The 27,773-nt window shown below is 36.5% G+C and overlaps 1 protein-coding gene across 2 annotated transcripts in view; it reads left to right on the top strand.

The window, feature by feature from the left end:
- The window catches only part of FBXL13 (F-box and leucine rich repeat protein 13), a 330,038-nt gene that overhangs the window by 122,932 nt on the left and 179,333 nt on the right, over window positions 1-27,773 (top strand). Inside the window, exons 8-9 of one of the 2 annotated variants that reach the window (XM_058297971.2) lie at window positions 12,169-12,264; window positions 18,398-18,530. In XM_058297971.2, coding sequence (XP_058153954.1) covers window positions 12,169-12,264; window positions 18,398-18,530 — 229 coding nt within the window. The remainder of the gene's footprint in view (window positions 1-12,168; window positions 12,265-18,397; window positions 18,531-27,773) is intronic. The other variant, XM_071215017.1, reaches the window with a different exon arrangement.

Genomic DNA, 27,773 nt, shown 5'->3' with positions numbered 1-27,773 from the left:
GATAACTTTCCAGGGATTAGTAGTGATTCTGGAATAAAGGGTGAATGAGCGCTCCTAGTGTACTCTGAGTAGCTGGGTTCTTTAGTCGTTGAATTTCCTTAGTGGTCTTGGTGATGTTCTCTTCAGTGACTATGTATTAATTATTTCTATTACAACATTTTTGCCGTGATGTTTTGCTTCTGGCCTCATCCTTTTTTTTAAAATGTATTTTTATTAAAGAGGTTGTGAACTTACAAAACAGTCATGCACATGTGTGAATTCCCATACAACATCCCTCCACCAACACACCACATTGCTGTGGAACATTTGCTACAGGTCACGAGATAATACTATCAGACTGTTACCACCAACTGTGTCACAGCATACATTTGGTATATCCCTTTCATACCTCCTACCCTCTATTAACACAGTGCATCTTTAGCATTGATACAAGAATATTACAGTATTGCTGTTAACTATAGTCCATAGGTTACTTTAATTGTCTTTTCCATAGGTTATTTTACTTATGTTTTCCCATGCTTCTCTACATTCTTAACACCTTACAGTAATGATATACCAGTTCACAGAAGAAACTGTACCATATTTGTACCAATAACCACAATTCTCATCCACCTCTTGGATTATTATGTTATTCAGTCCCCAGATTATTCTATAGCTTTCTTTCAATTGACATTTATGTCCACAGACTACCCTTTTCATCCACAATCCCATTTATTAATCAGCTCATTTGTTCTACTCACTATAATGTATTACCATCAACTCTATCCATTTCCACACTTTCACAGTCAAGTTAATTAAAATTTCTACATACATTAAGCATCAGTACACCTTCTCAACCCTCCTCTTATCTCCTAATAACCTGCACTCTAGGTGTTTTCCTCCATGCACTTGTTCTTCATATTTACTTCATATTAGTGAGACCAGGCAATATTTGTCCTTTGTTTCTGGCTTATTTAACATACTGTCTTCAAGATTCATACATGTTATCGTATGTGTCCCAATTTCATTTCTTTTTTCAGTAGCATAATATTCAATCATATGTATATACCACATTTTGTTTATACATTCATTTGTTGATGCACACAGGCTGTTTCCATCTTTTGACAATTGTGAAAAATGCTGCTATGAACATCAGTGTGAAAATGTCTATATGTATCACAGTATTTTTAGTTCTTCTGGATATATTCCTAATAGAGGAATTGTTGAATCATGTGGCAGTTCTATATTTAGCTTCCTGCAGAACTGCCAAACTGTTTTCCACAGAGGCTGCATCATCTTACAGTTCCACCAAAAATGAAGGAGTGTTCCTATTTCTCCACATCCTCTCCTGCACTTTTTGTTTTCTGTTTTTTAAATAATGGCCATTTTATGCAGTGTGAGATGATACCTCATTGTCATTTTTATTTGCATTTCCCTAATAGCAAGTGATAGTGATCAACTTTTCATGTACTTTTTGACCATTTGTATTTCCTCTTTGGAGATATGTCTATTCAAGTCTTTTCCCCATTTTAAAATTGGATTGCTTGGTCTTTTATTGTTGAGTTGTAGGATCTCTTTACATAAAATGGAAATCAAACCCTTATATGTGGTTTGCAAATATTTTCTCCCATTGAATGGGCTGCCATTCCCCTTCTTGGCAAAGTCCTTTGAATCACAAAAGTGTTTAAGTTTCAGAAGGTCACATTTATCCATGTTTTCTTTCATTGCTTGTGCTTTTGGTGTAAGGTTTAAGAATCCACCACCGACCACCAGGTCTTGAAGATGTCTCCTTACATTTTCTTCTAGGAGCTTTACGGTTGTAGATTTTATAGTTAGGTCTTTGATCCATTTTAAGTTAATTTTTGTATAAGGTATGAGATAGGGGCCCTCTTTCTTTCTTTTGGCTATGGCTATACACTTCTACCAGCACTATTTATTGAGTAGACCGCCACATATGTGAGGGTCTGCCACATATATGACGGTCTGTTTCTGAACCATCAATTCAATTCCATTGGTCTGTGTATCTATCTTTATGCCAATACTATGCTGTTTTTACCACTGTAGCTAGTTAATATGATTTAAAGTCAGAAGTGAGCTTTCTCCAACTTTGCTCTTCCTTTTTAAGATGTTTCTGGCTATTTGGGACCTTTTACCCTTCTGAATACATTTGATGATTGTGTTTCCATTTCTTTAGAAAATGCTGGTAGAACTTTTATTTGGGACTGCATTGAATCTATATATCAGTTTGGGTTGAATTGACAACTTAATGATATTTAGTCTTCCACCAATGAGCATGGAATTGTCTTCCATTTATTTAGGTCTTTTTAAAATTTCTTTTAGTTCTACATTGTAGTTTTCTGAATACAAGTGCCTTATGTCCTTGCTTAAGTTTATTCCTAAATATTTGATTCTTTTAGTCACTATTATAAATGCATTTTTTCCTTAACTTCCTCCTTAGATTTTGCATTACTAGTCTATAGAAACACTACTCATTTTTGCATATTAATCTTGTATCCTGCCATTCTGCTGAAATCATTTCTTAGCTATAGCAGCTTTGTTGGATAATAGATTTTTCAGGACTTTCTAGGTGTAGGATTATATCATCTGTGAATAGCAAAAGTTTTTCTTCTTCCTTTCTGATTTGGATGCCTTTTATATCTTTTTCTTGCCTGATTGCTGTAGCTACAACCTCCAGCACTGTATTGAACAACAGTGGTAACAGTGGGCATCCTTGTCTTGTTCCGTATCTCAATAGGAAAGCTTTCAGTCTTTCACCATTGAATACAATGTTAGCTGTGGGTTTTTCATATATAGCCTTTATCATGTTGAGAAAGTTTCCTTCAATTCCTATTTTTTGTAGTATTTTTATCAAAGTATGTTTATTTTGTCAAATGCCTTTTCTGCCTCAGTCAATAGGATCATGTGATTTTTCTTCTTTGATTTATTAATGTGGTACCTTATGCTGATTTTCTTCTGTTGAACCATCCTTGCATGCCTGTTATAAAACCCACTTAATCATGATGAATGATTTTTTTAATGTGTTGTTGTTGGATTTGATTAGCAAATATTTTGTTGAGGATTTTTGCATCTGTATTTATTAGGGAAATGAGTCTATAATTTTGTTTTTTTTCATAGTATTTTTATCTGGATTTGTTATTAGGGTGATATTGGCTCCATAGAATGAGTTTGGTAGTTTTCCCTCTTGTTCAACTTTTTGGAAGAGTTTGAGTAAGATTGGTATTAAATCCTCTTTCAATGTTTGGTAGACCTCACCTCTGAAACCATCTGGTCCTGGGCTTTTCATTTTGAGTAGTTGTTAGATGACTGTTAAAATCTCTTTACTAGTGATTGGTTTGTTGTAATCTTCTATTTCTTCTAGGGTAGTGTAAGTTGCTTGTACAATCCTAGGAATTTTTCCTTTTTAGCTACATTGTCTAGTTTGTTGGTGTGTAGCTGTTCCTAATATCCTCTTATGATTTCTTTTATTTCTGTGGGATCAGTAGTAATGTACCCATTTTCATTTTTTATTTTATTTATTTTTTTCTTATCAGTCTAGCTAAGTATTTGTCAATTTTGTTAGTTTTCTTGAAGTACCAATTTTTGGTTAATTCTCTCCATTGTTGTTGTTGTTGTTGTTCTCAATTTCATTTATTTCTGCTATGATCTTTGTTAGTTCATTCCTTCTGCTTGCTTTGAGAATAGTTTGCTGTTCTTTTTCTAGTTCTTCCAGCTGTGTAGTAGGTCACTGATTTTGTGTTTTTTTCCTTCTTCTTTAGGTTAGCATTGAGTGCTATAAGTTTCCCTCTCAGCACTGTCTTCACTGCATTCCATATGTTCTGATATATTGTGTTCTCATTTTAATTTGTCTTAAGATTTTTATTGATTTCTTTCTCAATTTCCTCTTTGACCCACTGGTTATTTAATAGTGTATTGTTTAATATCTATATATTTGAGAATTTTCCCTTTTTCTGCCTGTTGTTGATTTCCAGTTTTATGCCACTATGATCAGAGAAAGTGCTTTGTGTAATTTCAATCTTGTTGAATTTATTGAGATCTGTGCTGTGACCCAACATATGGTCTATCCTGGAGAAAAACCCATAAGCACTTGAGAAGAATGTATATCCTGCTGTTTTGGGGTGTAATGTTCTGTATATTTCTATTAGGTTTAGTCCACTTTTCATATTATTCAAGCTCTCTGTTTTGTTATTGACCCTCTGCCCAGATGTTCTATCCAATGCTGAGAGTGGTGTATTGAAATCTCCAACTTTCATTGTAGAGACACCTATTTCTCCCTTCACTTTTGCTGGTGTTTGCTTCATGTAATTTGTGGGATCCTAGTTAGGTGCATACACATTTATGGGTTTTTTTTTGTTTGTTTGTTTGTTTTTTGGTTACTGCATGCATAGAATATCTTTTTCCAGCTTTTCACTTTCAATCTATTTGTATCCTTGGGTCTCAGGTGAGTGTCTTGTAGACAGTATATAGCTGGTTCATATTTTCTTATCCATTCTGCTGGTCTCTGTCCTTTGATTGGGGAGTCTACTCCATTACCATTTAATGTTATTACTGTAAAGGCAGTTCTTATTTTACCCATTTTGACCTTTGAGTTTTATCTGTCATATTTTATTTTCACCACTCTTTTTTACACCTTTAGTTACTTTTACTGATACAATATTCATTTCTAGACTCTTTTCCAAGTCCCTCCCTTCTGTCTTTTCTTTTCAGGCTGTAGCACACCCTTTAGTATATCCTGAAAAGCCAGTCTTCTGGTTTACAGACTACTTCAGTTTCTGTTTATCTGTGAATGCTCTAAACTCACCCTCATTTTTTAAAGAAAACCTTCCTTGATATAAGATTCTTGACTGGCAGTTTTTTCCCTGCAGTATCTTAACTATATCGTACCACTGCCTTCTTGCCACCATGATTTCTGATGAGAAATCAGCACTTAATCTGATGGGTATCCCTTGTAGGTGATGCATTGCTTTTCTCATGCTGCTCTCAGAATTCTCTGTGTCTTTAGCATTTGATGTTCTGATTAGTGTCTTGGAGTAGGTTTATTTGGATTTATTTGGGTGGGAGTACGTTGTGCTTCTTGGACATGGGTATTTATGTCCTTAAATAGGGTTAGGAAATTTTCTACCATTATTTCTTCAAATATTCCTTATGTCCCTTGTCCCTTCTCCCTACTTCTGGGACACCCAGGCATGTATGTTTGGACATCTCTTGTTGTCATTTAGTTCCTCAAAACCCTGTTCAATTTTTTCCATTCTTTTTTTTACCTCTTCTTTTGTATGTTTGTTTTTGGAGGCCATGCCTTCGATCTCACTTACTTTTCTTCTGCCTCCTCAAATCTGCTGTTATATGTCTCCAGTGTATTTTTAATTTCATTTATTATGCCTTTCATTCCCATAAGATCTGCTATTTTTCTATGTATGCTTTCAAATTCTTTGTGCTCACCCAATGTCATCTTTTTTTTAAAAGATTTATTTATTTCTCCCCCACCTCTAATTGTTTGCACTCACTGTCTGCTTTTTGTGCTTGTCTTATTTTTATGAGGCCCCAGGAACCAAACCCAGGACCTCCCACGTCTAAGGGAGGCATTCATTTGCTTAAACCACTTCTATTCCCTACTATGTCTCTCATTGTGTTTTTCCCTCATTGCATCATCTCATTGTGTCAGCTCGCTGTCTTGCTTGTCTTGTTTAGGAGGTGCCAGGAACTGAATCTAGGTAGGCATGTGGTAGGTGGGCACCCAAATGCTTAAGCCGCATCTGCTTCCCTAGTGTCTTCTTTTTTTTTTTTTAATATTTCTTTATTTCTCTCCCCTTCCCTCCCCCAACTCTGGTTGTCTGTTCTCTGTGTCTATTTGCTGTGTCTTCTTTGTTAACTTCTCTTGTTGTCAGCGGCATAGGAATCTGTGTTTGTTTTTGTTGCATCATCTTGTTGTGTCAGCTCTCCGTGTGTGCGGTGCCATTCCTGGGCAGGCTGCACTTTCTTTCACCCTGGGTGGCTCTCCTTTACAGGGTGCACTCCTTGCGCGTGGGGCTCCCCAACGTGGGGGACACCCCTGCGTGGCAGGGCACTCCTTGCGCACATCAGCACTGCACATGGGCCAGCTCCACATGGGTCAAGGAGGCCCAGGGTTTGAACCGCGGACCTCCCATGTGGTAGATGGATGCCCTAATCACTGGGCCAAGTCTGCCGCCCCCCAGTGTCTTCTTAATAGCCTTAATCTCTCTAGCCATTTCATTGAATTTATTAAGGATATTCGTTTCATGGAATTTATTAAGGATATTTATTAAGATTAGTTGTCTCAACTCCTTTATGTCATCCTGAGTCTTCTCTTGCTTCTTTGACTGGGCCATGTCTTTTTGTTTCTTGATATGGTTTGTAATTTGTTGGTGTCTTGGCATCTGACATACTAGATGTATTTATTCTGGGTGTAGTTTCTTTAGTTTAGGGCTTTCTTGCCCTTTCTCTCTTGCTGGTTGTATAGTAGGAGCTGAGGATGTAGTTGATACTGTAAAACTGTGGAGGGTTATGCTGCTCATGTTGCCTCAGGAACTAATGAAGTTTCTCCCACCTTTCTCCTCTAAGGATGGAGCCACAACTTTGTATAGGAATCCAGTCTATACAGGTCATGGCTGTCTGTAGCTGCCCAGAGAGACTGATGAAACTTCATGCCCCTTCCTTCCATGCTTGGGGCAGGGATAGAGCTGCAGGTGTGGGCAGCAAACTAAGCCACGTGGGTCAAAACTGACCACGGTTACCTAGGTAAACTGATGTAGCACCAGCCCCCTTTTTCCCCTGCCAAGTGTGTGGATGGACTCTCCAGGGTGCCCAACAATCTAATCCTTGTGGACCCACATCACCTGCAGTTGCCCAGAGAGGCTGAGGTAATTCTGTCCTTTGTGCCCTTTAAGTGGTAGGGGTGGAACCACAGGTGCCTAACAGTACTGTCCGTGCAGAATGAAAGGGCCTGCTGTTGCCTGGAGAGACAGAGGAAACACAGCTCCCCTCCTCTCCTATTGTGGGGCAGGAATGGAGTCACACCTGACTGAAGTAATCTAATCCAAAGTCCTTAACAAGTGATTTAATCAAAAGTTCCCATCTACAGTAGGTTCACACACACAAGAATGGACTGGCTCTTAAGACATGATCTTTTCTGAGGTACATATAGTCTCAAACTACCAGATACATCAAGATTCTACATATGCAAATAGAATAATATGGGCAAGGTAGCAAAATATTAAAAGTGGTCAATCTAGGTACCTGGATAGGGGTCATGTTGGAGTTCTCTGAGTTTTGTATTATTTTTGCAACTGTCCTGTAAGTTTGAAAGTCTTTCAAAATAAAAAGCTTTTTTTAAAAAAAAGATTCTACATATGGGTTGAAGACTCTATTTCATACAGCTATCCTTGTACCAAGAGTATACATACTATAAGAATCATAACGTTTTTTGTGATCTGTGTATCTTTAAAAAAAAGACAAATAAAAATTTAAAAATTTTTAAAGAAGAATATTATTTATGCGACAATAGCTTCATTGGTTCCTTTTGCTCCAGTGCTTACCCCTAGAATGATGCCAGATGGTAAAATCTCCTACAGACATTATAGGACCTTCAATAGTTGAGAGACCAAAAAAAGTGGATTTTCTCTGCTTATAAACAAGAGAAAGAGGCGGCTGCATCCCCCTCTCCTATATAATATAAATGCATCTCTCTAAGGGCCAGATAAGCCTTAGTGTCCCCAGCTTTTATGATTTAGAGATGTCTCCAAGGTCCTGGGACCCATTCGTCCTTGAAATGTAATCACCAAGGAGGTAGCATCCAAGTCTTCCTGGCACTTTCGGAGCTTTACCTAGGGGACTAGTCTAGGTTGTAAACATTTGACCCTTTTGGGGAGAGAAGCGAATTTTATTATCCTTAGGACCAGAGAAATTAACTAGACAAGTGGTTATAGATCTAATCTTTATCGTTGGTGAAAAGTAAAAATGTTTCCACAGAAAGTGAATGCAAAATACTCTCTATCTTTATATTGTATACATTACAATGTCTCAAGAGGTAGGATTTTTATAGGAACATCAAGAAACTAGGGAAGATTTATTTTCCCACATTGATCTGTTAGTTATTGAGATAGTTTTGAAATAAGCTTTCAACCTGATTATGGATTTGCCAATTTTTCCTTGAACTTTGTGCTATATTACTTATTAAATGCTTACACATTTACAATTTTTATATGTATCTCATGAATTATTTCCTTTAATTATTATGTAGTGACTCTCTTCTTTATCCCTAAAAATGCTGTTTGCTTTAAAGGTCCCCCCTAATCACCTAATATTAGTATAGCTACAAGCTTTTCTTTTATTGGTGTTCACCTTTTTTAGCATTGTATTCTATTTTAGATGGCTTTTTTAAGTTTTATGGTATTCTTTGTTTTCTAATTAATGTATTTTGTTAAATTTATTATAACTATTGCTATACTTGGATTTATTTTTCTTATTTCATATTACAGTATTCATCCTGTTTTTAAAATATTTCCTTTTTTTTTCTCCTTCTTTGCTTTCTAACTTAGTTTTGAGCTCTTTGAATCTTCCCTCTTTTCCCACTTTCTTATTTTAGAAGATATGCCTTCTATTTTTACTTTTACAGTGGTTACTTTTAAATATTTTAACCTATGCATTTACCGTATTAAAGCCTGAGTAAGTTAATATTTATACTTTCTTCTTGAATAATAACTGGAATTTAGAATTCCCTGTAGTTTTAGGGTATTTATATTATCTAGTGTGTATGTTCCATCATGTTTTTATACCCTTACATCATCCTTATATTATTTTTAGTAAGTTTTGTGGCTTTATCCACAAACTTATTAGATTCTTTGTCCACTGTAACTATTTGTATCTTACTTCTTTCTTCTGGTTTCAATGTCCTTTAGAAGTTCCTTTGTGAAGGGTCTGTTAGAGGCAACTGTCAATTTTTACTTGAAGTGTCTTTACTTAATGGTCATTCCTGAGTAATAATTTACTTGATTATTGTTGCTGAAGTTGATAGTTATTTTCTGCTGACATCTGCCTTTTGTGCTTGCTGTCTAAGTGACATTCTTTTGTAGGTCATATGTTTCTGTTTGCTTTTTAGATTTTCATTTGCTTTTGCCCTACCACAATTTCATTAAAATGACACATTTTTTCATTTTCCTGCTTGAGATTTCTTTTAAAAAATTTTTTTTACTTTTAAAGAAGTTTTAGATTACATAAATATTACATCAAAAAATACAGGGGAGGTGGTGGACTTGGCCCAGTGGTTAGGGTGTCTGTTTACCACATGGGAGGTCCGTGGTTCAAACCCCGGGCCTCCTTGACCCGTGTGGAGCAGGCCCATGTGCAGTGCTGATGCACGCAAGGAGTGCCATGCCATGCAGGGGTGTCCCCTGTGTAGGGGAGCCCCATGCACAAGGAGTGCGCCCCGTAAGGAGAGCCGCCCAGCATGAAAGAAAGTGTAGCCTGCCCAAGAATGGTGCCACACACATGGAGAGCTGACACAACAAAATGATGCAAAAAAAAGAGACACCGATTCCCATGTCGGTGACAACAATAGAAGCGGACAAAGAAGACGCAGCAAATAGACACAGAGAACAGACAACTGGGGTAGGGAGGGAAGGGGAGAGAAATAAATAAAAAAAAAATAAATAAAAATCTTAAAAAAAAAATACAGGGGATTCCTATATACTCTACCCCCTCCCCCTTCCACACTTTCCCACGTTGACATCTTTCATTAATGTGTTACATTTATTACAGTTGATGAGCACATATTGAAGCATTGCTACTAATCATGGTCTATGTTTACATTATAGTTTACACTTCATACCACACAATTTTATAGGTTTTGACAAAATGTATAATGGTCTGTATCCATCATTTGAAAGTCATGCAGGACAATTTCAGTGTCCCCAAAATGCCTCATGTTACACCTATTTTTCCTTTTCCCTCCTCTCAGAAATTCTGGTGGCCATTGCCATTATATCAATGATACAAGTTCTTCCATTGCAGGTATATTAATAATACTACTTTAGTCCATAGTTACATCCCCCCCTTATGTTTGTTCATTCCCCAGTATTGAGGATTTTGGGATGGTGATGCCCACTCTGGTTCTGACTGAGAGAGGCCTTAGATCCCATGGGGCACATGGATGGACCTGTCTTGTTCTAGTTGTAGAAACTCTGTTTTTTGGGGGTGGGTATTGTCCATCATCATCCTGTTGTAGTTTTTCTGGGTGAATCCAGTGAACTGGAGAGTAGGTGATGCAACTCTGCTGAGATTCAGGGCTCAACTGGCATATGAGCAGACCAAGATTTAAGTCTCTGGGACATACATTTAACAATTATAGTGCTAATTACAGGTTCAAATGAAAGGGGTAGAAGAGACATGTGTAGGAAAATTATAAATGAGTCTAACTCTGTTACATTGGCGAGCATATATGCCAAAGTAAGGCCCACTGACAGGGTACCAAATTTCTGAGATTGTCTGCCCTGCCTATTGTATCTAGATATCACTTGAGATTTCTTATACTTCTTCAGTCTGAGAGTTGTTGTCTTTTGTTGGTCCTAGGACCTTTTTAATTTATTGTCTTTTTGAATTTTGTTTTGCTTCCATTCTTTCTTTCTGGAAGTTCTTTAAATATGTATGTTGGACATTTTCATGTTATCTAATGTGTTTCTTAGCCTCTTTATACTTTCCATCTCTTTATCTCTCTATGATTCATTCTCTGTAATTTCTTCAGTTACATATTCCAGTTCACTAATTCTCTTTTCAGGGGTGTCTCATCTACTATTTTCACTCATCCATTGAATTTTAAATTTCCATGATTACATTTTTAATTCTCATGATTTTTTTTGGTTGTTTTATCAGTCGACCTGTCCTTTTTCAATAATTTCCTTTCTCAAATGTTGTATTTTTCCTTTTTATATGTTATTTTAAAGGTTTTATAATTACTATCAGCCAATTTTACTGATGAAGTCATTTTTCTTGCTTCTGTTGACTCTTGCTGGATTTTTCCCTCTTATGGGTATACTTTTTGTTTGAAGGCTCATTTTGTCAGGGCTTGACTGTGGGAATACTGAAAGGCCTGGCTTGAGGATGTGTTTCTTTACAAAGAATCGTTTATTTCTGCCAAGTGCCCCAGAGTTATTACCAACTTGGAACATCTTTGCATGTTACTATGTAGAATCAAATTACAAAGATAATAAATTTAAATTGGATCCCACAAATAATTAATATTTAAATGCCAATCCACATGATGGCTCATCTTTGGCTACAGATTCTCTGGGGACTTTTTTTTTCAGTCGCAGATTGAGTTCCTTATTTTTCCATTTACCTATAGATGGATTTTTTTTTTTTCCCTGTCTCTCTCTTCCCTAATTCTAGACTTCTCTCTGGCTCAGTTTCAACTCCAAACTTTGTATAATCCCAATTACTTTCTCCTGTCCTTGCATTTCCAGTGAAATTCGAACACATTTGTTATGAAAAACAGCAGTTATCCCCATTGCTCCCCCATCCCAAGCACTATAGCATTAGCACCTTATCACCAGTCTGCATTTACAGGGATTGGAGCCCTGGAAATTTCCCTTACTTTCTTGAAATCTCTGTTTTAGTTCAAAGGACTTGAACATATGTTAGTGGGGGACATGATTCAATCCACTCAGTTGTGTTTAAAAGGATATTTGTTTTAGCATTTACTGATATTTTTATATCAAGAGGAATTCCAGAGTTTTTAGTATACCATTTTTGCCAGAAATAGAAGCCAAGGTGGGTATATCTTTCTCAAGAATCTATAATTTTAGAAAGAATCCAGTTTAGTTCAGCAAAAAATTATTGAATGTCTTCTATGTACCAGCTAATATTTAGAGAAATCACTTGTTTTCTAACAGAATGATATCTTCATTCAGCAAATAAAACAAATCAGCCTGGTTTCCTCACTGTCACTCTGTAGTTATCAATTAAAAGGATTACATTATATGAAAGGCATCAGCAGATAAATTCCAGTACTTCTGATAAAATTCCTATCTACAGATAAAATTCCATTATTTAAGCCCCTGCTACTATAATGTATGGCTTAAATTACTAGTATGAACACATAAAAAAAGATAAGTCAAGGAGTTACATAAAAAATTTTAAATTTCTTTTCTTTGTGTTTAGATTTTTTTCTACCTCAATTTAAGAGATATTGTAAGATGTGGTCAAGTTAGTCGCTCCTGGTTGTCGATGACACAAACAGGCTCATTGTGGAATGCTGTAAGTAGGCAACATTTGAAGCAATGTCTTTGTTCTAAATATTAAAGGAGAATAGACTGCTATAAATCCCACGTTCCTTCTTCCCGACTCTCTGCCACCACAGCAGGTGTATTTGCTTTCCTTTTTTTTGTCAAAGTTTATTTCAAATTAAAAAAAAAAATAACACAAAAGACAGCTCAATAAGTTATGGAAGTATTACTCCCAAAATGTTCTAGCCAGGCACTTTAGCTCATCTAATCCTAACAACAAACTCAATTGTTTGTCCAGTGTTCAGAAAGATACATAGATGAGCACAGATTGGTTATATGACACTATCAAGGTCTCCTTACTAATTAAGAAAATGAAAAAGAAAAAATGCTTAATTATATTCATATCTCATAAAACGAAAACTCCATATTCTTTTTTTTTTTTTTTTACTTTTAGGATTGATATAGCTTTTTTTGTTACAAAAATGTTAAAATATTATAGTTAACTACAATCTATAAGTTATATTAGTTATATTTTCCCCATGTGTTTTAGTTTGTCAAAGGGCTGCTGATGCAAAGTATCAGAAATGGGTTGGCTTTTATAAAGGGGACTTATTTGGGGTAAAACTTACATTTCCAAGGCCATGAAAAGTCCAATCAAGACACCATAAGAGCTGCTTCCTCAACAAAGCCATCTGTGACCTGTTGAAGCAGGATGGTCGCCCATCCCACTGAGGTCTCCGCCTTTCTCCAGTTGTAGGCAAACCAGGCATAGGGCTTGTCTCTTCTTGAGCTGCTCCGTGGGTCCAGCCTCTTGGGGGCTTCATGCTTAAGCAATCCTCTAGTCCTCCCTCACATGGCAGGATCAGATAGAGCAACTTCCTTTTCCTTTGTCTCCCTCTCTATGTCTCTGGGTTTATATCGGATCGGACAAGGAGGCTGAGACTCAACCTGAGTCGTACCTCATTGATGTAGTCCAATCAAAAGCCCTAAATAGATCTAGTCAAGTAATGTAATCAAAGAACCCTCAACTGAATTTAATGCAATCAAAGGGTATCACACCCACAGGAATTGTTCAAAATCATAATCTTTCTCTTTCTGAGGTTCATAAAATAATTTCAAACTGTCACACCTTATATCACCAAATTCTTAACACCTTGTAATAGAAGAACATTACTGTATTTATATTATTAACCACAATCCTCATCTACTGTCAGAAGCACTGTTATATGTTCCATGTATTATCTTTTAGCTGTTCCGCAGCAAACATTGACCTCCCTAGACTACCTGTTTCAGCCACAATCCATCCATAAATGTGTTTTTCTTTTGTCCAGAAGCAAGCCTGAAGGAAGAGATAAAAAGATAGTAATATTATCCTAGGAAGTACATTATTAGTGTTTTCTAACTTAAATGGTAGAAATAAATGGAATGTTATCTTTTGGATTGAAACAAAGCCCTGTTATATTGGATGGTTTATATTCTACCCTGGGTTCATTACTAATGTGTTTCTGCTTCCTTTTCATGAGTAGAGACTATATATTGACTCCTTGACTGTGGGAAACAGTTTAGAGTATGTGGTTTGTAATGGGCCTTTCATTACTCATAATTTGGAGAGGACAGTTCTAAGAAAAGAAAGGCTGACATAAGTGTTCCATGCTGATGATGAATGTATGCGAAACTGAAGAGGACAACATTTTATGTGTGCTCTGAGTGACCAGGGCTGGTTGGTAAACCATAATATTCATATCATAGTATTGAACATATTTTCAGCTAAAATGGTGTTTGTGAACGTCCAATTTCTCATTGTCTTCTGAACAAAGTTATTCTTTGTGCCAAAAGTGTTAAAATTGTGCTGCATTTAAATAATCACATTATAAATAAAAGTACATAATAAATAAGGGCAGAAGCATTGAAGATGAGAGGCAACATATGATTGTGGAAAACGAAGTTTGCTGAACATAAGGAACTTAACTTCCTTTTCTGGCTTTGTTACTTGCTGCCACTTGTTCATGATCTCTCCATCTCTTAGCAGTGAAGTCTCTGTCAGAAGCACCTAACTCCTGCCAGCCTTCTGCAGTATCATCCTGATCTTACTGTTGTACATATTCTTTCTCCTTCAGACTATTTCGATTTATTTTTTAAGTTTTATTGAAGTATATCATTCATACATAAACAATAAGTGTATAATAAAAGTTGTGAACTTATAAAACAAACATGCACATCATATACAGGACTCCCATACATCACCCCACCACCAACACCTTGCATTGTTTTGAAACATTGATTGCAAATTATTCAAATGCATTGTCAAAATATTATTACTAACTATAACCCAAATGTTACATTTGGTGAATTTTCTCCCCTACCCACGTGATTACTAATACCCTGTATTAGTATCATATACTTGTTATAGTTCATGAGAGAAAGTTCTCATATTTGTTCTTTTAATCACAATCCATCTTCCACCACAGGATTCCCTATGTTATATAGTTCCGTGCTTTGAACAATTCATTCAAAGTGTACACTCAGTGGCTCTCGTTTTCATCAGAGTTGTGCTGTTATCACTTTAGTCAATTTTGGAATGTTTTCATTACCCCAAAAGGAAAAATTACATACCCCTTTAAATGCCCCTATTGTTGTCCCGTAGAATTGATATGATTTCTTTACCATTGCTACAAAAATATTATAATATTACTGTTAGCTATTGTCTGCAAGTTATATTAGCTGTAATTTTCTCATGTATCACAATATTCACACTTTCTAAAAGAACATTCTTATCTTTATACTTTTAACTACAATCTTCATCCACCACCAAAATCACTGTTATACAGTCCCCAGATTACTCTCTAAATCCTTTCAATTGACATTTACATCCACAGACTACCTTTTTTTTTAAAAAGATTTATTTATTTATTATTTCTCTCCCATTCCCCCCTCCCACCCTGCTTTTCTGTTCTCTGTGTCTATTTACTGCGTCTTCTTTGTCCGCTTCTGTTGTTGTCAGCGGCACAGGAATCTGTGTTTCTTTTTGTTGCATCATCTTGTTGTGTCAGCTCTCTGTGTGTGTGGCACCATTCCTGGGCAGGCTGCACTTTCTTTCGCACTGGGCGGCTCTCCTTACGGGGCGCACTCCTTGCGCGTGGGGCTCCCCTACGCGGGGGACACCCCTGCGTGGCAGGGCACTCCTTGTGCATATCAGCACTGCGAATGGGCCAGCTCCACACAGGTCAAGGAGACCTGGGGTTTGAACTGCGGACCTCCCATGTGGTAGACGGATGCCCTAACCACTGGGCCAAATCCGCCGCCCACAGACTACCTTTTCATCCATGACCACATTTGTAAACCAGCAGTTATACTCATACTAATGTGTTACTATCAACTCTATTCATTTTCACACTTTTACAATAAACTTGATTAAAAATTCTGTGTACATTAAGCATCATTAAGCAACTCCCATTCTCAACCCACATTCTATTTCCTAGTAACCTTTTCTCTAGTTTACCTCCATGGGCTTACTCATCATATTTAATTACTATTACTGAAGCTCTAAAATATTTGTCCTTTTGTGTGTCTGGATCATTTCATTCAACATAATATCTTCAAGGTTATTCTATGTTGCCGTGTGCATCCCGACTTCATTTCTTCTTACAACTGAATAGTATTCCATTGTAAGTATATACTTTATTTTGTTTATCCATTCATCAGTTGATGGACAATTGGGCTGTTTCCATATTTTAGCAGTTGTGAGTAATGATGCTATGAACATTGGTGTGCAAATGCCAGTTCAAGTCCTTGCTTTCAGTACTTCTGAATATATTACTCGTAATGGTGTTGTACAAGTCAAGAGAGGTTCAATTATTTGCATATAGAAAGGCCAGAACTCAGGAATAATTTTGGGAGGGAAAAAAAAAAAGATTTATTTATGACTGGCCCGGCTTGGAGCTTCTCATGCAAAATCCAAGCCCCGAGCAAGATTTTCGAGTTCTTTTTATACGGAGGAAGGGCCAAATGGTTCTTTTTTTCAGTGCTCAATAAGCTTGAATTAACATATATCTTCCACATCTTAGGTAAGCTTTTAGCATGGACTTCATACATTCCATGTAAGCTTTTGACACATTTGGTTTGCATTTTCCATGGCTATTTAAAGTTCATAGAGTTTGCATTGCTAAACTGTTTTTCCGGGACTGGAGTTGTTGTCATGGTTACCAAGGGCAGGGCTGCAGTTCTCACTGTCCCACACGCACAGCTCAGGACACATTCACCTCAGGTTATTTACGAAGCGATGAACAGCCCCCACCCAGGGAAAGAAAGAGCACTTGCAGCTTAAGGATTATTAGCACTTCTCATTAGAGCACCTTCAGTCACCAATTTGGAGAGAAGGTGGTGGATTGATCATAAATTACCTCTCCTCTACATACTTCCTAGTGAGCCCAGTATAAAACAGGAATTATCCCTTTGCCTCCTTGGAGAAAGCCTAACTGCTGAAACAATTCACTGGGAAGGGCTTTAGATTCACTGGGAAGGGTCTCAGAAGGGGCCTCACTCATGTCCAAGGATGTCATTATCCCAAATTGTGAGTCTTTAGGTTCTCCCAAGACATTAATGTTGCTCAGCATTGTACCTGCTCAATTCTAACTACCCCAGAAAATGTAGTCTAGTGTTCATGGAAGTGCACAAGCTCAATTAATGTTGTGCCCTTCATCCCTGCTCTCCCTGCCTCTTATTTTAAAAGCTTTTTAAAATTGTGGCAACATATATACAACACGAAATTTCCCATTTTAACCACTTTCAAATGTACAATTCAGTGGTATTAATTACATTTGCAATGTTGGGCTACCATCACACCATCCATTATCAGAACTTTTTTCATGAGCCCAAACAGACTCTTTGTACCCATTAACACTTTGTACCCAAAGCTTCCCTTTCCCCTGCTCCTCCCTTCCCTGGCACCTGGTAACCTCTAATCTCTCAGTAGTACATTAATTGGAATTATACAATATGCATCTCTTTGTAGCTAGCTTAATTCATCCAGCATGATGTCTTCAACGTTCATCCACATCACAACATGTATCAGAACTTTATTCCCTTCTAGGACTGAATAATAGTACAATGTATGTGAATATCATTTTTTAGTCATCCATTTGTCTGTTGATGTGCATTTCGATTGCTTCTACCTTTTGGCTTTTGTGACTATTGTTGCTATGAACTTTGGTGTATAAATATCTGTTCAAGTCCCTGTATAAATATCTGTTCAAGTTCAGGTCTTTTGGGCAAAGTTTGTGTTCTTAATTACTAAATATTTATAAGAGAATGCCAGTCATTCTCTTTTCACCTAATGGGAGGCATAGAATATTTGTTCTCCAGTTTTCAAAAAATAGCATAACCTTGTATTCTGCTTAGTAGTTAGAAGTAGTATTTATGATGGATTTGAATCAATTAAAACTTCTAGATATTGTGAATTTTGCCCTGACTTGAATCAGCCAGTCACTTTAGACTCACTGAGTTGTGCTTTTCTGCCCTGAATTAGGCTTCTATTTGGTGTTCTGTTGCATGAAATTCCTCAGTTTATTTAATCAGTCTCCTCTTGATATTTAGGTTGCCTCCAATCTTTTGCTATTATAATGCTGTGGTGAACATTCTGTTCCTTACTTTTTTGTACACATGCGTGATTGTAAATGCAGAAAAGATTCATAATGGTAGACTTATTAGATTAAAGATTGGACTGTTTTGTAATTACAAAGGTATATGGAGTTTGGGGTACTTTTTCCCAAAATTTTCTCAGCCGTCTCCAAACTTTTTGATATCTCTTATTTTAATTTGTATATCTCAATTCACAAGGAAGACTGAACATTATGTGATATGTTAATAAGCCATTTTTGTGCTTACCTTTTCTACCCTAGTGTATTTACCAGCCAACTCAAATCAGTTTTGGAAGAAAGCAGGAATATATATATGTATATATATATATATGCACACACATACATTTTTTTTTAATGAAATTTGCAATATTCTATTAAATACAGCACTCAGTTAACATTTCAGTCTTTTTTTCCTCTGGAAATGATGTGATGAAGAAATTTTTAGTACTTGGTGTTTTAAAATATTTTAAAATTTGACATCAAGCATATCTTTCTCATTTCTTAATGATTTTTGTTTATTCTTTTTAGATTGATTTTTCCACAGTAAAAAATGTGATTACAGATAAATATATAGTGTCTACTTTGCAAAGGTGGCGTCTGAATGTGCTGTGTTTGAATTTCCGTGGTTGTCATCTCCGAATTAAAACTTTGAAGTCTATCAGTAAGTATGCTCCATTATAACTCTTTTTCTAACTTTCCTGTATTCTTATTAAAGAAACATAAAGTGTAGTAAAATGGAAAGTTCAGTTAATCTTAGGTGATAAGAATTTCAATTGCAACTATTTAAAAAGCTTATAACATGGTCAGCTCTTACCAGATTGTATGTCCTGGGAGTTGGAACTCTGTCCATTCTTCTCTGAACACTTTTCTTTGATCTAGTATTTGTCGTCTATGTGTGTATCTAGTTATTATCTATTTATGAACTAAAAAATACAATATATTCTCATTTAAAAATTCTAATAGAGAATAAAAGCAAAAGTCTCCATCCCTTAACCTCCTTCAAACCCATTCCCTTGCTCAAAGGTACCCACTCCATCAGTTTTCTAAGTGTTTTTCTAAAATACATGTACATATTCATATATGTAATTTAAATGCATACTTTTAATTTTTAACATTAAGGGAATCATGTTCTACATATTCTATCTATGTATATATTTTTTACCTCCTTGAAACCAATCCCTGTCCAGTCAAACAGACTTATTGAATTATTTTTAAATGATGGAGTTATTTTCCATATTATGGATGTACCATAATCCATTTAACTGTCCTCCTGTTGATGGATATTGAGGTTATTTCCATTTTTTTCCAAACAACTCTGTACTTTCATTGTGATATTTGTTTTAACTTATATATCCTTTGGACTACATTTATTACTTTCCAAGTGTATTCCTGGAAATGAGAGAAGAGGTATGTTTTTTAAAGTATATGCCCATAATGATCCAGGATAATGAGAAAGAACCCATGTATAAATATCAATATGGATCAGTCTAAAAAAATGGTGATAGCAGGTTGCAGAATATAGATGTATATAATATTTATTTATATATATATATATAGTTTTTCAATGTGAAAAATAATATATAATTAAATTTTTTTTGTTTAAAATAATTCTAAGGATACATGAACACAAAACAAAATATATACTGGAATGAAAAACTCCAAATGCAAAATAGTAGTTACCTCTGGGGTATAGAGTTGTATGAAATAGGAAAAGAGGTACACAAGGAGTTTCAACTGTATCTGTAATTTTTTTTCATTGAAAAATAAATAAAATAAATGGAATAATTCTGATTGGTTATTTCCGATGCTGTAGAAAGCTTAGCTTTTTGTATGATGTTATTGTATCTGAGCACATGTTAAACTCTCTTCTTTGTTTTAATAATTGATCAGTTGATTCTCTAGACTCTTTTTAGGTAGACTATCAAATCATTTGTGAATACTGACAATTTATTTTCATTTTTCCTGTTTGCATACCTACCCCCTCTCGTTTATTTTATTGCTTAGGACCTCCTTTGCATTTTAAAAAGTGACAGTGATATGGGGCATCTTGTCTTGTTCTTGAATCCTTCTCAAACAGTTTTAATGATAATAGTGCTGATATTAAAATATCTTTGAATTTCTGGCACACACCATACTTGAAGATATGATGCTGCTCCCTCTTTTACAGTTGCCATCTCCTGCATGTTCGTCATCAAATTGGCCTTTGGGTTTTCAGGATTCTTAATTTTTGATCTACAAAAACCATTCCTACTTTGTTTTCTAGGCATATTATGGATTTTTGAAATATGTATATCTATTAAATAATTTCTTGGAAATGGGGCAGAAGAAGAAAGCATAGGCTTAGTCGGCCATCTCAAACTAATTTATTATTACTTTTGTAGTAAAAAGAAGTTAACAAAATAATTAGAAACCATAATTTTTCAGCCACCAAACCCTCCTCTCTCTCTATATATATATGTATATTTGGTATTTGGTAACAACAAGGAATTAAAAGGGAAATATACTATTAAAAGAAATCTATATTCTTCGAAGAAAGAAAATGGACTCAAGATGTGACAATTAGGATTTTAGTTTGACCTTAGTACAATATCCACAAGAGCAATGGTGGTTGAACATGGTATGAGTTTCTGAGGAAGGTCAAGGCATATATACCTGGAAGCTTTTAGGTGCTTTAAAAAGTCCTTCCTGTGAACTTTGTGTGGCAAGATTTTAAATCATGCATACATGTGCAGAGGAGATACCCATAAGTTCTACTCTTTTCTTCAGGATATCTTTGGCTCAATGTGGTTAAATTCTGTTGAATGAAATAAAAAAAAAAACAGATTGTAAATAGTAAATTTGATTGGAAACTTGGGCATTGTGATCAGAATATTCTTTTTAGGATTTTTAGATTACTCAAAATCTAACAACTGACAGCAATCTAAGTTTGTTTATTTGTTGACATGATCCATAGAAATAGAATAAAATTGTTATTAATTTGAATACTTTATTTTTACTTCTCATAGATTTTTGCTCCATTCTTACTTATTATACTTTAACAACTGTTTGGGGGCAGGTATGTCCCTAAATGGAAAATTTGAGTTTCTTTAAAGTACTGGACTAAAGCCATTACTATATTTGACATGTATTAAATTAGAGATACTAGGTTATAGGTGTTTTTAAAATTGTAGATGCCTGCCCTTTCACCCTGTTACATTGATTTTGACCAATAGCAAACTCTGGAAATGCTTGCAATTCGTAGCTTGTGTGAATAGAGAAGCCAGACAGGACAACCAATGAAGAAGTGAAAGGTTTATTTTTAGCTTTACATTAATCATTTATAGAGAAGATATGTGAGTTACATTTACCCTCAAAATAGATATAAAAGATGGAAAATTCATAGGGTATTCATAATCGTAAAAAAATTGATTCCTGACTTCCTAAGTAGCATGGAGGTTAATAGCACAAGCTTTGGGGTCACTCAGGTCTGGGTCAAGTGCAGGCTGGACCACTCCCTTGTTTGGTTATTGTGAGGATTAAAAAGGTGATGTAAATAAAATGACGTGACCAGTGTTTGCATATAGTAAGTGCACAATAAATTTTTTTTTCTTATTGTGTTCATAATATCTACTTCACAGAGTTGTGAGGATTTTTCAAGAATATGTATATTAAATGCTTAGCTCAGTATCTAGCACATGGTAAATGCTCAGTAGTTATCAATAACTGTTGTTTTCTCCTTGTTTGCCTTCTTCCCCTTTTTCTTATCATATCTAAATAAATGTTATTATATTTAGAGATATAGGAACCTAAAGGAGAATTTCTGACTTTGCAACAGAACCTATAGACTAAGGAAGCAGGAAATGTCCATTCTGAAGCTGTGCATGATTCTGCTAGGATCCTCACCGCGGAGGTGAAGGCTAGGCGGATCCTCCTGGGGAATAGCCAATTCCTTTTGCTTTCGTGTGAATTGAGAGGACAGTTGTCATAAAGCAAAGTGCCTAATAATTTAAGACAGGAAGAAATGGAGCATAATTTGGGAAATTAAAGAAAAGATAGAGGCAAGAATGAAAAGAAGAGGCATCTGGATCAAATACTACAAACCTTCCATGGCGCTCTTACCTGCTACCACATGAAGACTTTTCCCTGATGCCTAGGCACAAAGCCCACTGGGAAGTGTGAGATGGAGCGGAAACGGGGGTTGGGGAGAGGGCAACATGAGGTTATAACTTATATAGAGTACAGACAAGGTCACATAATGAAAATGCCTATGTTGAATTCTCTACTATGCAATGGGCAAATTGACCATATATTCATTATATCAGATAATGATGTATCAAAAATATATTAGATTTATATCTTACATCTTAAGTAGTTTATATTTGTCTCTGAGGATCAAGATGGCCTAAAATATTTTCCTAAGTTAAATTTTAAAAATATTTTGTCATTTAAAAAAAAAAATTATTTAGTATATATCTGGAAGTAAAATTCTTAGTACAAATGTCTTTATTATGGAAACAGTTAAGCATACAAGCTTAAGTAGACCTTTATCCCTGCCCCCCCCCATGGCTCCTTCCTCTCTTTGCTTTGCTTATTGTTTGCGATCATTGCTCATTGTCTACTCTTGTTTTTTGTTCATTGCTTGTTTTGTTTTGTTTTTTTAGGAGTCCTGGGGAACTGAACCCAGAACCTCCCATGTGGGAGGCTGGTGCTCAACTGCTTGAGCCACATCTGCTCCCCATACTTTTATTTTTCAAGGAAGTGTAATGTCTGTTTCATTTTTGTGTGATTTTAAATTAGCCAAAGATTATTTAATAAACAAGTTTTAATGCCAGAAACCTTATCAAAGTTAATGTGATCTTAGAGAGATATTTTTAGCTTTTCCAGGTTTTCTTGCCCCCACCCTCACCCCCAGCTGCGTTCAGCTCATCTATTGGTGTGTCTGGAAATAAACACATCCATGGCAAGATATTTGACTTTAGATTCTTAGATTGAAGATAAAATTTGGCTGAACTTTCAGGCTGTTTGGTTAAATGGCCACAACAGTTTTACTTGTGATCCTTACGTCTACAAAAATTTTAAGAAGACAATTTACAAAGAGCGAGCCGGGGGGCCTGGCCGCCGTCTGAGCCTCACCCCCTCTCCCCGCAGTACCCCGTGGCGGGGATTCCTCAGGCGCTTCCATCCTTCAACGTGGTCTGCGGAGACTTGGGATTCTGAAGGAGATGAGAAAGCTTCAGAAGAATACAGATCTATTGCTGAGGAGGCGGCCCCTCAGCGTCCCGGCCCGAGAAATGTGCACTAAGTCCTGTCACGGTGTGGACTCCACTCGGCCAGCCCGGGCCCTGTGGGCCCTCGAGAGGCAGCAGAAGCCTGCCTGGTTTCTCCCTTTGAAGGTGCCTTCCCCTCTCTGTACATGCTGGCGGCCGTCACTCTTTCCCCCAAGGTCCTTCTACTGGCCACGAGGATCCGGGGCATTGAAGGGGGACTTGGCTGAGTTCCTGCAGCCAATGTCTCTGTGAGCCTTTCCTGCTTACCCAGAGAGCAAGGGGATTTTGAAAACAAAAACAAAAACACCTAGCATCTCCCGGCTGGAGCTGAAGTTTCTCTGAAGGAATTTCCCTCCTCCATCCGTAGTCCTTCCTGTCTTGCCTTCCCTGTGTTCTGTGGAAGAGGCTGGACCTGTTTTTAACTTTGTGCTTGGGACACAATAGCTAAGGCCTTTTGTACAATGTTAAATAAAGATATTTTTCTGTTAAGTAATGACCAGACCTGAATCTCTGACAGATTTAAGCTTCTTGATATTATAAGGACCAGATGACGTCATTTTGATGAGGAGAATTTTTTCTTACTTGTAAAAACGCATTGTGAGTGAATAAATGTGTTAGTAAAATTTCATGGATGATACCAAAGGCTCCCCCTGCAGCTGTGACTGATCCCCGGTGTCCGCCTGCGGCCTGGAGTCGGCTGAGTGGGAGCCTGGGCCTGTGGCCACGTGGTTTTGCTTTTTTTTTTTTTAAAGAAGGAGAAGATTTAAGATTGCCTGGCTTTTCTCGGCAACAGAGGTAATATATGAAACAACCCAATTCCAAAGACTTCAAAATTATTTTCAGATAAAGAGACTCCAAGGTTGACTTCAGTTCACAAATTATTGTGACTGTTTTGATGATTTTGAAGACATCAAATTTGCTGGTCAATGAAGAAAAGGACATTTACTTGTTTTAGACCTTCTACTGCTTACCATTTTTACCATGTGAATATTTAATTTTATTTAAGACATAGGGCAAAAAAATTAAGAGGTAACACTGCAGTAAGTAGCATGGAAAGGTCCAGCATGTCTAACATGCCAATCTCCATCCACCCGATTAATTTCATCTTTAGTGGCAACATCAAGTTCTTGAGTGGCCTGTTCCTGTTAACAAATGTATAAATGTATAGCTTTTCAAAAACTTAATTGAGGTTGAAATAGAAAATATTTAAGGCTTGATCGTCCAGTTCCTTCCAGAAATCCTATTAATGTCATCCAGAAATTCTAACCTGGAGAAATTAATATTTTATTCTTATTTGTAAAATCAAGATGTATAATAATTTATACTTTGGAATTTTGTATAACTCATTGTGGAGAAGTAATAGAAATAATTCTTTAATGAAAAAACTTAAAACCAAGGTTATTAGAGCATACAGAGATGATTTTTTTATATATGTGTTAACATTAAGTCTATATTTGTATTTTACATGTTTGCAAATTTAAAGATGAGATTTGAGCAATATTTGAGTCTCCAATGGAGTGAATATGAGCAGATAAAAAGGTTGCCTTATTATAAGTTGAAGCAATTTAAAAGATTTCCAGAGAAATAAGAAGTGCCACTCAAAGATTTCAGATTTTGTGCATGGTAAAAATGATTGGTGATGGGGGGCTACTGCTAATAAAATATCAGTCAACTGAATTCAGAGACAAACTGAAGGGCGGACCACATACTATTGTTGAAAAACCTGTAATTGTTCTACACTGTCATTTTTTTAAAATTTATTTTTCAGGTGAGGGAAATACTTAAAATATTGTGATAGTTAAGCATGCAGAATATATGCTAAAACACTTTAGCAAGCTTTTGGCAAGATTACAGAGAGCAATTTTTACCTTCAGCAATTGTATTGTTGGCCTGAATAAAACACACATACTAGACACGTTTTGTTTTAGATGCGTTTTGTTTGCAGCTTTTCTCCACCCGCTCAATGATTAGTAAGCTGAAAGCATCCTAAAAGAAGCTTTGACTTCTGAATACTCCTGTGGTTACGTTTTTATGTTTCTAGGATTCATAGGATATTGAATTTTCTGAAATGAAGTAATTTGCCAGTGGCTGCCATTTGGTAGCCTGCCACGTATATTTTATTATATTACTCGTTACGTTAAGAGCATCTTAACAAAGCCACTGATTTGTGAGTCACAAGTTGCATCTCTCCCCACCCACCAATACCCCACCTCCTGCAAAAAAAGAACCGTGCAGGCTTACAGAATTTAGGCAAATAAAATCTCATTAGTGAATCCCCTCTCCTTTTTATTACCATGAGCAAGAGACTTGTTCAGATTTCTCAGAAACAGACATGAATTGATAATGGGCATAAGCTCCAGAGGTGGGTATGGTTAGTCAACGAAAAATCTGAGCTGCTTAAAATTAATATCTTTTCCAAGTAACTAGGCTTTAGGCCATACTGACTCAGGGTTAGGGCTCAGGAGACCTCATCTTACAGTAAATCCTGTTTACTTCAGAAAACTCAGAACATCTTAGGACTAGCAGGAAACTTAAAATAACATATTACTTAGTTACTCAAGTGATTGGGTAAATATGTATGCTCAAATCTGTGTATCTCAAAATTTTTATTTATGTCAACCATAAAATATACTTACTTTTTAAAAAGAAAAAAAAATCTCCTGAACTGCATTATCTAATTGAACAGAAGAAAGGTCCAATGGTAAGTTATTAAATTAACTATCACAGGAGAAATTGGTAGAAGAAGGAGTACCTAATTGTTCATTCAGTTATTTATCAACCATACTTCCCTGAAAAATTATAAACTCTAATTCAGAGAAGGGGGAAATGTAAAGCTTTCAAAAAATATACTTTAATTTTGATCCTGAGGGATATTAGCAACTTCAGCTGACTGACTTTTGGATGGTTTGGATCAGTTTCTATTGCAGTGTGTTCCAGAGCTTTTTTCCAAATAGATTCCTAGGGATGATACTAAATATAAAAATCAACCAACAAAATCCAAAAATTAAAGCAATGTGACCCCTTTCTCTGAATCAGATTTAATCCTTGCATTTCTTTCCAGTGCCTTCATGCCTCCATGCATGTCCCTGGTCTCCTTCTGAGGTTTCACCAGCTTTTCTCCACCAGCAAATCTTGGATGTTTCAGGTCTCATGTCCTTAATATTCTACCCTGAGCAATTTTGAGCAATAATAAATATATTTGTTATGTCTCTCTGGTAACACTTCTAATTTGACAGCTCTTCTGTGCCTCATTGTGAACAATGTTGGGATTTGTGCTAAAAGCTAGTATCTAAGGCTCTGGTCTTGACCCGAAGGAGGGGCCAAATCACTGGTAAAAATGGACAGAGTGTTTAGAACCTCACAATCTCAGAGCCATTTCCTGTGCCATAAGCTGTAGCCACTCTTCCAGCTTTCTTCGTCTTTGTCGTTTGGTTCACAATATATATTTATACAGATTTAAATGACTAGGACCAAAACCTCTCTCCTGCCAACCGCTCTCATGGGTGTTCCTGGAAAGAAAGGCTTACCCTTCCTGGTACCTGGTATAGTTTCTGGCTCTGGTTCAGGCAACCATGGTCCATGGTTAGCTTTCAGAGCATTCTACAGCTGTGCACAGCAGAAAGGGCTTGGATGGATCTGAATCATTGTTCCACCACCTGATGGTGTATGGCTTGGTCCAAGTTAGCTAAATTCCTAGCCTTGGATTCTGTTGGGGATTGAATCATGCTTCCCACAAAAGTATGTCCAGGTCTAACCCCTGGTCCTGTGAATGTAAACCCATTTGTCAAGAGGACCTTTGAAGATGTTATTAGTTAAGGCATGCCTACACTGAATAAGGGTGGACCTTAAACCAATGTGGCTGAAGTCCTTATAAACAAAGGAAATTAGATGCAGGAGAGAAACCATGGGGAACAGCCCAGAGCTGGAAGTCAATGGAACCTAGAAGAGAAAGGAGAAGATGCTGCCATGTGCTTTGCCATGTAACAAGAAAAGCCCAGGACCGAGGATCCCTGGCAGCCATTCCTGAAGACTATATGCCCTAGTCTTCAGGGAGAAAGCATCACTTTGCTGATACCTCAGTTTTGGACTTTTCCTAGCTTCAAACCCACTGAGCTAATAAATTCCTGTTGTTTAAGCCAACCTATTATATGGTATGTGTTTTAGGAGCTAAGAAACTAAAGCAGTTTTTGGCAACTAGGAGTGGGGTACTGTTATGACAAATACCTAAAAATGTAGAAGCAGCTTTGGAATTGGCTGGAGAATTGTGAGGTACTTGATAGAAAAAGCCTAGATTGCTTTGAAGAGACTGCTGATAAAAATACAGACGTTAAAGGTAGTTCCAATGAGGCCTTAGGAGGAAAGATGAATCTGTTATTGGAAACGGGAGAAACAGCAGTTTTTGTTTTATAGTGGCAGAGAACTAAATGAAATTGAATTCTGATATCAGATTGGAAGTGGAACTTGCAAGCAATGAACCTGGATATTTAGCTTAGAGTTCTAAGTGTGGAAGGTACAGCCTGGCTTCTCTTTGCAGCTTATAGTAAAATGTAAAAGGAAAGGGGTTAGCTGAAAACTGAACTCTTAAGCATAAAGAAACCAGAAGTTGATGGTTTGGAAAATTCTGAGCCTATCTAGACAGTGCTCTAAGACTACGGCCA

Source organism: Dasypus novemcinctus, chromosome 5 (assembly GCF_030445035.2).
Source record: "Dasypus novemcinctus isolate mDasNov1 chromosome 5, mDasNov1.1.hap2, whole genome shotgun sequence".
Lineage (NCBI taxonomy): Eukaryota > Metazoa > Chordata > Mammalia > Cingulata > Dasypodidae > Dasypus > Dasypus novemcinctus.
This window is presented reverse-complemented; position numbering and strand designations above follow the sequence as displayed.